The sequence below is a fragment of the Alligator mississippiensis genome, chromosome 6 (assembly GCF_030867095.1).
Source record: "Alligator mississippiensis isolate rAllMis1 chromosome 6, rAllMis1, whole genome shotgun sequence".
Taxonomy (NCBI): Eukaryota; Metazoa; Chordata; order Crocodylia; family Alligatoridae; genus Alligator; species Alligator mississippiensis.
This window is the reverse complement of record NC_081829.1, coordinates 48,798,279-48,813,354: the sequence shown is the minus strand read 5'-3', so window position 1 is coordinate 48,813,354 and position 15,076 is coordinate 48,798,279. Positions and strand designations below refer to the sequence as shown.

General features: G+C 39.9%; 1 protein-coding gene across 7 annotated transcripts in view; it reads right to left on the bottom strand.

Annotated features, from left to right (window-relative positions):
- CABCOCO1 (ciliary associated calcium binding coiled-coil 1) overlaps nt 1-15,076 on the bottom strand; it is a 127,229-nt gene that overhangs the window by 70,203 nt on the left and 41,950 nt on the right. For 5 of the 7 annotated variants that reach the window (XM_059729858.1, XM_019496702.2, XM_014610130.3 and 2 more), the window contains one exon: nt 7,016-7,088. In XM_059729858.1, coding sequence (XP_059585841.1) covers nt 7,016-7,088 — 73 coding nt within the window. Of the gene's footprint in view, nt 1-467; nt 2,451-7,015; nt 7,089-15,076 lie in introns of those variants that run through there. The other 2 variants (XR_009463037.1, XM_059729861.1) reach the window with 2 other exon arrangements.

Below are 15,076 nucleotides of genomic sequence, written 5' to 3'. Positions count from 1 at the left end.
AAGAAGTTAAACTTAGCTAGTCATCTGGGCTATAAAACAGCAGATTACTCCATCATACTGGCTAAAGCAGCTAGGCATAAAATATTTACCAAATACATTATTTTTATTAGGAAATGTTTCAAAGTAGACATCATCCCAAAAGATTTTAGACTCATTCAATCCAGAGAAAAACAAAAACATGTACTCTAGCATAAGGTGCAATTTGTAAATGTTTTGAAAAAAAATACATGATAAAATATATCATCCTATCAAAGTAAAATAAATTAAGTGAACACAGAATAGTAAATAATAGAAACTTTTATGTGATTCATGTGCTAAAAGTATAAACTTTCATTATGAGATCTGACGTGCTAATTTTGAATCCCAGCACATCAAAATGTTGTGTGTACTCTATTTGCTTACTGAAATTTACAGGCTAATACGGATACATTAAATCACAAAGTAGCGAGTGAAACCTTCAGACTTGGTACAGGTGAAAAATGATTTTATTAAGGTAATTCCTCTTTAAGAAATGCTGTAGGTTAGGTTGGTGTAAGTTTTGCTTCTGCATGCTAAGGATCTGATCCTGCATGAGCTATCTATGAAGGGCACAATGCTCACAACAGAATCAGGGCACTAATTTGTAAATAAGCAATACATTTTAATGTGTACATTATATATTTCCATGAACAAATGTCAATTTGTGAGTACAATTGCCACATATGTGAATAAAGCTCACATTTACATGCCTCCAAGTTCTGAATTTCAAGCCTAGAAAATCTGTAGAGCTATCATTTTGTCAGTCAATTAAACTGAAATAAATGAAGCTTTTTAGCCAAGATCCATTATCTTACTCGATACTTCTTTCTAAGTAGGAAAGCCACAATTCAACAAGAATGCTATTAATTGTAGGAAACATCCATAAAATTAGTTAGAAAAACAAGCAAAGGGATTTACGTTGCTAGCTTTATCCTCTGTATTTCACGTGTTATGTTCATCAAAAGATATATTCAGCTTTTAAGAGCTGAAATAAAATTGGAATAAAGTGGAAGAAGGGAGATTGGTAACAGATTAGCAATTTTTAGTTAAAAGCTTGCCAGGATGGATCTAACGTAACTACTTCATGAATTGGTTGGTTTCAATTTTAAGCTTATATTCCTAAACAACAGGAGCACCTTAGCCAAAAATGTTTTAACTGAAGTAAAATTCTATTTCAATATGCATCTATTGTAGTTTCTTGCATACAACATACTCCCAAAACACACACCTTGTTTTTCAGAGGGCAGAATGAAGGTGTGGAAGAGACTTTTCCAGTTATGGTTGCATAAAGAAGGGACAGAGCCTAATCTTGAGCTATTAGGTCAACTGACTCCCTCAGTTGCCTGAATAGAAATGTTGCTGCTGCTGCTGCCTGGCAAACCAGAAATCAAAGCTGGGCACTTCTATTCAGGGTAGAAAAGAGCTTCCCTGCTGAAGAAGCATGCCATTTCTGCAGGGGCTGATATTTGGGGAAAAGGTGTTTAGGGTATGAAAGTAAATACGGTATTTTATATGTGTATTTTGAACCTATCCAAATGCTGTCTGTTCTTTTTACTAAGCTAAAATGTCAGCTCAGTTATGCTATTTGACCAAGCTAAGGTACACTACGGTATCAATCAGATTGTGATGGTCCACTAATTAAGAGATGTGTTTATACAATTGAAATTTTTACTGGAATGACTAATGATACTGTACATAATCTAATATTGAGTTACTTTCATTTTTAGCCTGATTTTGTTCCAGGCAGGAAATAATATAGTGATTTGGCACTAACTTCAGTGAAAGATCAAAATGGATATTCTGATCAAGAATATTATGCAACTGTTTGTATTAGAAAAAAATAAACTTCAGTGGGTGTATCATTCAATACTCCAAGGTTCTTATTGAAAGTAAGAATTCAGCTTCCCTAAAAAGGACTGTTACAAAATTCTCTGATTTCTGATTTGTTGCCATAATAAACAATGTTCCTTTGAAAAATCATGTGAAGTGCCTAGAATACTGGACTTTTAGTTATGAAATATAGTTACTATTTCCAGTTCTTGCACAAACTTGTCATCTTACTTGAAGCAACTCATATAACAAATTTGTCTCTGTGTCTCCATTTGGAGACGATACTGAAATAAATCCATATTCCCCTAGAAATATAATGATTCAGAGGATTTGCAGTTGTTGTACCAGTTGTCAGCAGTAGTGTGTGCAAACACTGTTTATTTTGTTACAACACTAATCACATAACAGCAGTCCAGTAATATATAGCTCCATAGTTTCACTGGTCCACATTTGATTGGATTAGGCAAGTACTGAACTCCACATCTGAAGCCAAGAAATAATTTTCCCACCTTGAATAAGTAGTTTTTCCATCCTCAGTACATCCATGCAGGAATTTACCAAAGGATGACTCATGCTGACTGGACTTGTTTTGTTTGCTTTGCCTGCAAAACAAACAAAACTAGTGATGCCTATTTGGAGTATACATTTGCTTGTGTTGGACAGCTTTACACTGGACATCCTCTTATTTATTGTAAGCAGTTGTAATTCTTACCACTATGTGTGGGCCTTATCTTGCTAATACAAAACCTGAAACTCAGATATCTATGAGCACAGATTTTGCTAGAGGGTACAACCATGAAAGGACTCTATCAGTAGGTCTCTTGGAGGGAACAGTTTGAAAGGATCCTTTTTAAAAGTAATTCAGGATTGTTGACTTGGGATACAACTACACAAGCAGTTTAATATAGGCAGGCAGAGTAATTACTTGTTTAGGAGATGACAAGAAATGGGACACTTAGTGCTTTCCAAATAAACACTGCAACAATGTGCAGTGTTCATAGTGAAGCTTCATCCAGAGACTTTTAAACCTATATTGAGCTCAATTCTCATAACAGCGTCTATGCAAATACTTAGAGGGTACCTGCATTTAGGGAAAATGACTTTCTTTAATAGTTTGAAAGAAATTATTAATATTTAATACATCACCCTATTAAAATATACAACATGGATATTTATTGAGAATCACAGTGTGGTTGGAGCTGTACAGTATATAGTATGACAGGTGAATCCTGCCAGAAGGCTTTACAACCTAAACTTACAAACGAAAGTGAACATAATATAAGTGCCAGATAAAGGTCCAAACTCAAAATGAGCATGATATTTTTTATCATGGTACTCTGCAGATTAGCTTTCTAGAAGTGATTTTTGCTGAAATGTTTTGTAGCATAAATTATTTTAAGGAGGATTTTGACTATTCCAGAATAATTGTCTCCTGATGCTAGACAAAAGCCAAGGCAAAGCGGGTGACATTTATTTGTGATACATAGTGCTCTTTTCCATTGTTCTTATTACACCAAACGCTTAAGGAAATAGATAGTGTCGTTTTGGTTGGTAGACACTAGATAGTAGAACAACATTTATTCTCTGTTAATTAGAATAGTTAGTGAAAGACTACATTCTGATTATCTCAGAGAATTGATCTTAGCCATCCAGAAAAGCAGTTTATAAAAAAACCCAGATAATTTTAAGTCTTTTGAACAAATTTAAATACACTAAAATACAATGAAGAAGGTTAAATCCTGCTTCCTTGAAATTAATGGATGTTTTGCCACTGACTTCAGTGGAGCCAAACCAAATCTACATATAAGTATATTCTCTAAAATGTTTGAGTCGCTTCAAGAGGCAAATAATTTATTTGGATCTAAAGCCATTCAGAAGAAGCATGGGAAGAAAATGCATAATACCTTTTGTAGACAAAGAAACTGTCAGCTTTATGTGTAAAGAAAAAAATACTGATGTATTGTCTCTAATTGAATTCATAATTATCAACTAAGCACTTAATAGATTTTTAGCAAAATAACCAACTACCTCTTCATATAAAATAAAGCTGCAAAACCTTTTCAGTGTATTGTAAAATACATCCTCCATAATCAAGCAGAAACAAACAGATTTGTTGACTATTTAATTAAAGGCCAAATTGAATTGATACATGTCATGTTTGCTATATATTTCAATTTTTATAGACAAACATGCATGACAAAGTTCACCATCAGGACTGTTCACTGTTATTAACCAAGTACCTCCAAAGAGCTACATTCCCAGGTAAACTATTTCCATATAATAAGTATAATCATACTGAGGGCAGTACCATAAATATGGTATATTTGACTGTGGTTATGTGCTTACTGCACATAATCTTTTGACATTAGACATTAGGGCTGGAAGGGAGCTTGGAAGATCTTTGAGTCCAGCCCCCTACCCCAGGGGCAGGAAGTCAGCAGGGATCATAGGATCCCAGCAAGATAAACATCCAGATTTCTCTTGAAGGTGTTCAAAGTAGGTGCTTGAACAACCTCCGGTAGCAGTCTATTCCAGACCTTGGGGATGTCATAACAAGGGTATGATTTTGTATGTGCTTCGGCACTGCAGAATTATTTCCCGCCACGAGCAGCTTTCTTTGCACGGTGCAATTCTCAGTTGCAAAGAGAAAACCCCGGTGCAAAGGAGTTCCCACCATTCGCATGCAAATTTGTGTCCCACTATTGGCTGTTTCTAAATTATTCCCACGTGGCGGCTAGCGATTGGCTTGCTAGCCGTATAAGAGGCTTGAGCAGTTTCCGCCCAAGTTGGAGATCTCCGAGAATCTCAGGAGGATCCTGAGAACCCCGATTCCAAGAATTCCGGGAGAAATCCGAGAGAATTCCGGCGAGGAGTCCATGATCACCTAGTGGACTTCTACGTAAATCTCGGACCGACTGGTAGCCTGGTTGTCAACTACACATGTTCAATGTACAGTTCCCAAAATACCAGAGAAATAATGGTTATTCAAAATTATTTTTTCCAAACCAGTCAAAAGGAACTATTTCTACAGAGGATTATGTCAAAGTTAAAATTTTAACTTCCTTCTTCAACAACTTAATAAAAACTTAAAATATGAAAAAGTGTATTTTTTTTGGCAGAAATTCAACATAGCCCCAGTGGCTTAATATATTAGAAACGTGGCAGTACGTGAAAACAAGGTATTAATAGAAACTACTAAGAATCTCTCCCCGTTGCCGCCTAATTGCTCGATGTACCCTTCCCTGCGCGCTTTCGTTCCATGGAGCCTAGCAAACTTCGTGTCTGTGTGTATCCAGAGCTCTTTCTGAGTTATTTCAAGAGGCTTGAGTTTTTCTACAGGTCTTGTTCGTATGAATTTTGTAACTGCAACTTAAGCAAAGTTTTCTCCTGCCTGCACCGCGACCATCTACGGTGTAAGTAAAATAACCTTTAATCAACTGCTACGCATCCGTGCCTAATTCTAGTCCGCCGGCCTGCATTCCCCGACCCACGTGCCAGGGCTGCTGGCCACAGCCCACCCCCGAAAGCCTCGGACCGCTCCCGGCCCGCACAGGGGGCTCAGACAGTAAAGAAGTTCTTCCTTATGTCTAGCCTGAAACGGTCTTGCAGTAGTTTATAACTATTAGACCTTATCACCCCTTGGGGTGCTCTGGTGAACAGACATTCCCCCAGATCATGGTAAGCAGCCCTTATAAACTTATAGGCCGCAGCCAGATCACCCCTGAGCCTGCACTTTTCCAGGCTGAAGAGTCCCATAGCTCTCAGCCTCTCATCATAAGGTCTGTTTTCCTGACCTCTGATCATGCATGTGGCTCTCCTCTGCACTCTCTCAAGCTTCTCCACACCCTTTTTGACTTGTGGAGCCCAAAACTGGATGCAGTACTCCAGCTGCGGACTCACCAAGGCCGAGTACAAAGGGAGAATGATGTCCCGGGATTTGCTTGAGAAGCATCTATGGATGCAAGCCAGTGTTTTGCTCACTTTACTAGCTGCAGCATCACATTCATGGCTCATGTTCATCTTGTGGTCAATCATGACCCCCCAGTCCCTTTCGTCCGTAGTGCTAGCCAGTGTAGCACTGCCAAGCCTATAAGCATGCTGCAGGTTTTTCTTCCGAAGGTGGAGAACCTTGCATTTTTTGGTGTTAAACACCATCAGGTTCTTGTCCACCCATTTCCTGAGCCTGTCAAGGTCAGCCTGGATTGCCCTCCTGTCCTCAGGTGTGGACGCTTTACCCCAAAGTTTGGTGTCATTGGCGAACTTGGCCAGTTCACTTCTGACACCAATGTCCATATTATTAATGAAGATGTTGAACAGTATAGGCCCAAGAACAGAGCTTTGAGGGACCCCACTGGTTACAGCACACCATGACAATTGACTTCTGTCAACCACCACCCTCTGGGTCCAACCACGGAGCCAAATTCCCCAGATCGTGGTGAAGCCGAGGCTGCAGTTGGCCAGTTTTGCTAAGAGGTGATCATGGGATACCAGATAGAAGGCTTTTTTAAAGTCAAGATATATGACATCAGTCTCTTCTCCCTTGTCCAGGTGATGGTCACCTGGTCATAAAAGGAAATAAGATTGGTCAAGCAAGACCTACCAGCAACAATCCTGTGCTGGCTATCCCTCAGGATGTTGCCATCGGCTAGTCTGTCAAGAACGTTCTCTTAGAAAAGATTATCAAAGACCTTCCCTGAGATAGAGGTCAGGCTGATGGGCCTGTAGTTTGACAGATCCACTTTCCTCCCTTTCTTGAAGATAGGCATGACATTGGCCTTCTTCCAATCTTCAGGCACTTCACCAGAGCACCAGGAGTTCTTGAAGATCTGTGCCAGAGGCTGAGCTATGATGCTTAGCCCCTGGCATGGATCTTCGAGAACTTCTGGCACCTTTATGATTTTGATAAATGATTATAATATTATTTAGTGAAAATTGTTCACATCACCTTATGTCAGTATATAAAATATTTTTTGACCTAACAACCATCCTAACCAAGAAAAAAAATATACACTTTTTTTTAATCTTCACCTCATTTTGATAAAAGTTATCACTATTTTTTAGTAGAACAATGTTGACATGAAATTGCTTTGAGTTATAAAAAATAGATGCCATGGACCATGTAGTAAATAATTCTGCTTAATCAACTTCATCCATATAAATTACTTACCTCATCCCCTATCACAAGTTCTTCCCTGGGACTGTGGAAGAGATACTCATATAGTTTATAGTGTTGTAATAAGCTGAAAAACAGAAGAAAATGTAGCTCTAGCACTTAGAATGGAAGCATGATAAAAAACTGTTTCAGTTGCAAGTAACATTTTTCCAAGAGAAAGAAACCCCAGTATTAAAAGAAGTTAAGTTTCAGTTATTAAAGCATTTCACATAATACATTTAAAGCATTCACATTAGAGGCCTGGGAAACACGACTTATGAGGAAAGGCTGAAAGAACTAGGTTATTTAGTCTGGAAAAGAGAAGACTTAGGTAGGGTTTGACAACAGTCTTCAAATACCTGAAGGGTGATTACATGGAGGATGAAAATAGCTTTTTCTTTGTGGCTGCAGGGGGCAGGATTAGGAGCAATTGCCTCAAACTACAGCAGAATAAATTTAGAAAGATTTTCCTATCTCCTATCTGACCACGAGGGTGGTCAAACATTAGAAGAGGCTACCTAGAGAACTTGTGGAATCTCCATCCCTGGAAATTCTCAAGGGCAGGTCAGACATGCATTTGACTGGGATGGTTTAATGAGGGATGATCTAACCTTGAGCAAGGGGCTAGACTAGATGTCATTGTAAAACTGAGTTTTAGCAAACTTAATATTGTGTCCTGAAAAATGACTCCCGAGGCAATTATTACCAGGGAATAATGTGACCCACATTTTCTTCACTACTGAAGAGAGAGCATAACAAGAAAATGAAGCCAACTCAACTTTCAACTTTCAAGCTGGGTTGCCAGTACACCGAACATGTTTGAAAATTTACTGACCCTCAACAGAAAACAAAGATGGGAGCACATGATGCCATTTTTAATGGTAACTTTGGATGTATACCCATATTCATCCTGTTTGACCATTCCTGTAGCATATGCCACCACTGATTCCCAACTACTCCATGCCTGACTACAAAAAAATGGAACCATGAAAAAACACTCAAAATGGCTCTGGTCCTTTCTTACTTGATTTTGAAACAAACACTCACTCCATCACCTTCAAAGCACTAATGTGTAGACTCCTATACAGCTCTGTCTTCCCTTCCACACTATGCAGTGTGTTTGCATTCACTAAGACATTGGTAGAAGGTATTTTATTCTGTTTAATTAGCAATTTCAATAAAAAATAGAACAAAATCAAAATTTCTGTCCAGCCCCAATTATCTACTAGGTAAACAAATATCAGTTTATGTATGGAGTATCAATTAAGTATACATTCTTAAGATAATAAGCAAAAAATGTAAATATGTTTTTCACAGTGCCAACATCTTTAAAAAAAATGCTTAACTTTTGTGAATATGGTCAAAAGTAAGTTAAACCGTAAGCTAGATACTACAAATGTGTGAAAAACTTAGTTTTCATCACAGAGATCTCTTTTAAAGTAGTTGACCCTATGGGGGAAGTGGGGGGGGGGGCGCATAACATTTTAATGCTAGCAAAACAAACATTATTTTATAAACACTTCTTAACAATGTGGAAAAAAAAAGGTAATAACTTATTATGAGACCCCTAGAAACAGATATTTTAGAAATAGATCCATATAGTTACATATTTGGTATATTCAATTTTAATTTGCTTTCACAACTATATCTTTTCATTGCTAGCAGTATGAGTTATGCAAGAAGAGAAATAGGAACTGTCCCTGTATCAACAGGGTTGAGGTAGAGGGAGGGAGCTCTGACATGGAGTGTTCAGCACATACTACTGCCATGAGAAGTTGGGCCTGCAAATATGCACTGACATGGTCATGGCTCACAAGAAGGTCCTTAAAAAAAAATTTTGGATTCCCAGAATAAAAAAAGTTCTTTTTTAAAAGCTATGGCTTGTGATTTAGAGGAAGAAAGAAAAAATGTAAACTGAGTTACATGTTCTTTCATAACATTGTAGAAAGCAGAGAATTGTTCCACTGCATAAGAATGCAATAATAAGGTTTTTTAAATACTGGAAGAGCCAGAAAATCATTGCATGTTTTACTGAAAGGTTAGAGCAGGAAATAATCAACATTATGATATGACTACTTGCTAAAGATCACCTCAACTAGGGACAAACATTACACATAAACTCGTTTAAGTGATCAGAAACTGGTTTAAACCTGTAACAGAACAGATGTTCAGTGCACATAAACCAGTTTGAAAATGGATGAAACTGGTTTGAGATGAACCTGTTTGAATCTAGCATCAGACATAACTGATTTGGGTCAAACTGGTTTATACAATGTCTGTCCCAGACCCCTTCCTGATTTAAATTAAAGCAGACTTCCCCAGCATCCCAACATGCTCTCTGGGCTGGGCAGGGCTTTCTACTCCATGGCAGAGCTGGCCCCTTCCCTCTGCTCCCTGGCTGCAGCTATGGTAGATGTACCCCTGGGGGTATGCAGAACATTTCTGGGGGTGAAGAAATTGTGTAGTGGTGAATTTAATTTTAATTATAATAATAATTGCATTTAAGGGGTTAAATATAAAATGTATGTTGGTAGGGGTACATGGGCAGCTCATAAATCTGGAAAGGGGTACCCAATAAGAAAAAGTTTGGGAACCTCTGATCTACAGTATCCATTCATTTGAAGTACATTTTAATTATAAATCATCAGCAAAAATGTCTACTATGTTGCAGTTTAAGATATAATTTCACTGTTTATACAGCCTTCATCACTTATCTGCAACTCAGACAAGTTACTAAAAATACACAAATGTACATACTTTTTGTCTTCTGTAATGATCTTGACTAAAATATTACAAAAAATATGTTGAGAGCATTACAGATATTTAAGAAATGATTACTAATTTTTGACTCATTAGTAAAAATAAGTTTTAAGTCTTATTTTATTTATTAAAATAGCTGGGAAAGAAGCCAGACTGACAACACTCTGAAATCAATTCCTCTTTTTATAACTGCAAACCCTTTATGGAATTCTGTTGAGGATTATGTTCTATGTAGAGATCATTTTATTAAATTCCTATAAACATAAATGATTACTTTTGGCAGCTCGGAATCCATTCTTTACCAGAGCTATGTTTAACCTGGCACCCTTAATTCTACAGTAAGAAAAGATATTCTCCATTTAATGGTCTTTAAATCAAATCATATAGACTGTAGAACATCAGTATTAATCCTCAAACAGTTCTGTAGGTCCCCCCCCCCCAACATGCACATTAACATGCTTTTTCCTTGTTTCTATTGTTAACAACAGTGATATGTTTGTGCCTGTTATTACTAACAATTGCACGGAAATATCTTTACTCATGTAAGCAAGTGTTTAAAAACCTTATATGATGTCATGTAGGAATCTGAAAGTAATTAACACTGACATATTTTCATAGCTCAACTCTTTTCTGAAAGAAAATGTCAAGAGATATGTTGATGTGTGTTTGCCCAGGGAGACAAGATGAAAAAGATGATAACTGTCACCTTTCACCAAACTTGAAGGTGTCATTATAGCTGCTGCACAGTTTGCACCAATATAGTTAAGCATTTGTCCCCATTTCCATTATAAATCTCATGGGTTAAAGCTCAACTGTAAAAATTTAATCTGAACTGAAACATGGCATATTATTTTGAGTAAGGAAAAAACCCCCATAACCCTATTATTTAACATCAATCAAGTGAAAGAAAAATAGAAAAATCCTATAATACTGAATTAATTAAAATGTAATAAAAATCAGTTATGTTTTTGAAAATAGCCTTGACAAAACTAGAGTGTTACAATATAATTTAAAAGAAATTATATTATTTGCTGAAGTAATAGATTTTATAACTATTCTATGCTATGTGCTTCAGTATGTATAGGCACCTGTAGTACATGTGCATACTCAGCCATTTCAGAAGATTTTAAACTTTTGAGCAGGCTTGATAGCCAGATGAATATTCTGTTGATAAATTTGTGTGACCTGAGCCGATTCTCACTGATTCTGGGATTTCAAATGAAGTAGGAATGGGTTTGTAATCTACACTAACATCTGCACAAGATTTACTTCATAGACCTCATCAGTATGAATATATGGTTACCCAAGACCCATTGTGATCTTTCATACAAAGAACATTTTGTTAGACCCCAACTCCATGCGGCACCCAACGACTAGGGAGACGATGGTCCAATTGCTCATTAGCCAGAGCAGTCAGGGAGCAAACTCCAGCACACATTGCTCACAACAGCTTTATTCAGAATGGAGACAGCTTCGGGCGAGCTCCCTCACAGACACCCAGTCTATGAACATGGGGAGCAGCAACGAACAATAGTTTTTCCCACATTTATACACTTTGGTTTATGCTCATTACCATTCATTCTACCTCTGTCTGTCCTATGTTCCACCCATTTCTCCTCCCATCTTAAGCTCCGCCTCTGTTTACTGTTTGCTTCATTAGCATGGAATGTCCTATGCATTTTACTCATTTACATGTCTTTTTGCTATAAGCGCATGTCTAAGATCTTGACTTCTCTTCTTCGGTCAATGTGCAAAATTTGACTAAAACATGGAAGCTTCTGGAGGCTTCTTCACCAATCACTGTTCACCTTTTCTCATATGTTCATCTCAGATTCTGTTACCAATTACATGTTGTTTTTCACATTCCAATCTGTTTTTCTGTCTCATGTTGTACCAACTTCCACATTCCTCAGACCCTTGTATCTTATCTTGTTGCTTCCTGTAGCTGGTTCAGAGCACACAGACCTACACAGACTCACTTTCTTCTTTTTCTTAGAAAATGGTTGACACAGTTAAGATGGTTACTTAGCATAAGCAGATGGCTGGCTTAACTATCATTCTGCTTTGTGGTCAGCAGCTCTGCTAGGCCACAGGTTAAAGCCTTGTATTCAGCTGCAGATTCAATGCTCCCTGAAAATCTAAATATTGTCACCCTAACACATTTAACTCTCATGTGAAACCTCTGGAAAGGAATAACAAAGCAAAAAAAGGTGAACAAGACACAATAAAAGCCAAGGAACCTTGCAGGTTTAGGGCTAGAGCTAGGCAGGAAATTGTTTGTTATTTCAAACAGTGGTATAACTAGGGTAGGGCAAATGGGACAACCACCCTGGGTACCAATTTGGGAGGTGGGGGGAGGAAGGGCAAAAAATCCTATCTTCCTGCCAGCAGTCGCACAGCCATAATCACAATCACATAGGAAACCAGAAGTCAACGCTGCCTTTATGCCCTGGGCACCCAGCTGCATACTTATATTGACAATTCCAAATATTTTCCCATATAATGTCAGGATGAATCTGAAATCTTGTAAAGTTTTCCATGAAAAATAAGAACTTCTGTTTAGCCAGTTTACCTAGGAGTAGAGGGCGCACACATCAAATGGGAGAAACCCAGGTGCAATTCCCTTGCTAAAATCAGATGTGTGCCATGACCACTACATTGCTGGCTGCTTTTGCACATGTCTGTTTCATTTTCATTTTAAGCAATAATTTCTTCCTGGAACAACTACTCCAAAAAGTTGAAACTACTATGTTTTTCTGCAAAAATCTTTGACAGGTTGACAGTTTGGACCAAAATAAATTAAAATTTAAAAATTAGCTACCAAATTCCCCATTAGCTCCATTTAGGGCTACATCATTACATGAGGTCCTAGCCCAAAGCACAGGGACTGCATACTTGTGTGTACCAGAAGCAGTCTCTTTTGCCATTACACCTGTCATATAGTGTTGTACCCAATATATTGAGAAGTTACGCTCTACTATGGCTGTGCAAGACAGCACGATTTCATTTTGACTTCTGTTTTGCTGTTTCGACAGGACAGTGTTTCATTTCGAGTTTCATTTCATTTAATTGAAACTGTTTTGGCATTTCAATACTGTTTCGCCATTTTGCCTACAGGCTATAATGTGGAAGCACAAAACTGCCTATAACTTTGTCGCTACACAGCAGGGATGGTAGACCTTTCTGAAGGCATGAAGCCTGCCAACATTCAAGGAGATAGGTGCAGGGGTTTCTGGGAAACTGCACCTCAAGCTGCTGACAAGCAAAACTTGTGTCCATAGCAAAACCAGAGCAAAACCATAGCAAAACCACTTTTCATAGATGAGCCTATGAACTTCACTTCATCAGCCTCCTAGGCAGTAGATACAGAAACTCATGGATCCAATATAGACATTGGAATTCTGACACACTACAACCTGCCAGACATCTGACTCCCCATGTACATCTCCACCTTTATATGCACTGCTATATCCCCCTCCCTCCCGCCCCACCCCAGCCTGTCCCTGACCCCCCAATGCCTCCATTTCCATTTTCATTGACTGGCTTTCTTGCCTGCATTGCATGGCAACCTCTGGCTTCTTTACTATTCCTTCCATCCAGGAACAGTACACACACCAACTGCTGGTGCTTCCTCAGCCTGACAAAGGGTTTTTCAATTGGAAAGCTGGCATCCCAGGTAGCTAAGCTGAGCTCACCTGGAGCCTCACAACTCCACTGCAACCAGCAAGCCTCAGGCCTGTCAAAGATGTGATGGGTCTGGGCTTTCCCCAGCCAGGACTCTGTGTGTGTGTGTGTGTGTGTGTGTGTGTGTGTGTGTGTACGGTAGCTGGAGGATATGGCGCCTCCTACCCACCTTTCACCAGAGGGATCCTTGGTTCTAGAATTTCCTGGGGATGCTGTGCCACCAGTAGTCCAATCAAGCCTCCCAACCCTGGCAGAGTGCAGTTTTAGTGGTCATGCCCAGGACCTGGGGCCTTCTCTGTCCCCATAGCCCCAGCCCATACCTCCAAGTTCATACTGGTACGGAAGCTCAGCAGGGACATATTCTTTCTCTGCCAGCTGGTGATGCAGTGAGTGGTCCCTCCAGCTCTGAGAGCAGGGCATTAAATGGGTTTAAAAAAATGAAAAAAGGAAATAGGTGCAGATGAAGTGAGGAGGGTGGAATTCACTCCGTCTGCAACTGGACCTTGGAGAACCCCAGCAGCAGGAGGTTCACCTTCAGGAACACCAGCTGCTCCACCAAACCAGGGTCCAAGGAGGTGCAGTGGGGTGTCACTATATCACCAGCAATGCTGAACATCCTCTCACTTGGAACACTGGTGGTTGGACAGGACAGGTGTACCCAGGCTATCGTGGCCAGATCCGGCCACATCTGACTGTGGCTTGCCCAGTAGGCTAAGGGGTCACACACCAGGGGCTCCACGTCCTCAGTGAGATAGGCAGCCACCAAGGCCTAAGAACTACCTGCCTAATGGTGGGGTCTGGTGCCTCTGGACCCCACCATGGAAGCCATGCCCTTGGCTCACATTCGCAACACCTGTGGTGGAGAAGGAGACTGGCTGGTGGATGATGTGTTGGCATAGGATAGTGGACCCCCTCTTCCACGTCCCCTCACCTCTTCTGTTCTGCCTCTCTGACTCTCTTCACTAGCACCTCCATCGACTGATTCAGACTTTGGCTGCTGCATATGCTGCCCTTCATCCTTGGGTCATACATCATGGCCAGCATATGTACTATACTGAACCACAAGGGATCAAGCCATTTCCTGATGCCCTCCTTCAGCCACCTCACCAGTGCCTGCAAGTCTGGTGACAGTGGCTTGCCCCAGCGAGGAACATTGATCCCTTGGAACTCCTCCATTTGGTTCTCAAGTTCCCTCACTACATGGATCACCTGGCTAAGGAGGGCATCGCCAGCACTGAGGGTCTTGGTGGCCTCAAGGAAGGGCTTGAAGCCCACCAACATCTGGGAGATGGTATCCCACTCATCTCTGTTAAGGCGGCCACTGATCCTAATCTCCCCAAGCAAGGCCATCTCATGGATGGCCTTCTGTTGCTCCACCAGCCTCTTGAGTATCAGGTATGTGGAGTTCCACTGAGTCTCCACATCCTGCATGATTTTGTGCTGTGGGATGCTCAGCTCTGTCTGTTTGTCCCACAGCATCTTGGCCCCCTTGATGCTGCAGTGGAAGTAGCCTGCCACCTTCCTGCATTTCAAAATGAGCTTGCTAATGGTGCTGGTGCCATTACCAGCAGCCCTGTCCCTTTCCAAGGCATCCCTGACAATGAAGTGGAACTTGTGTGCCACACAGCGGAT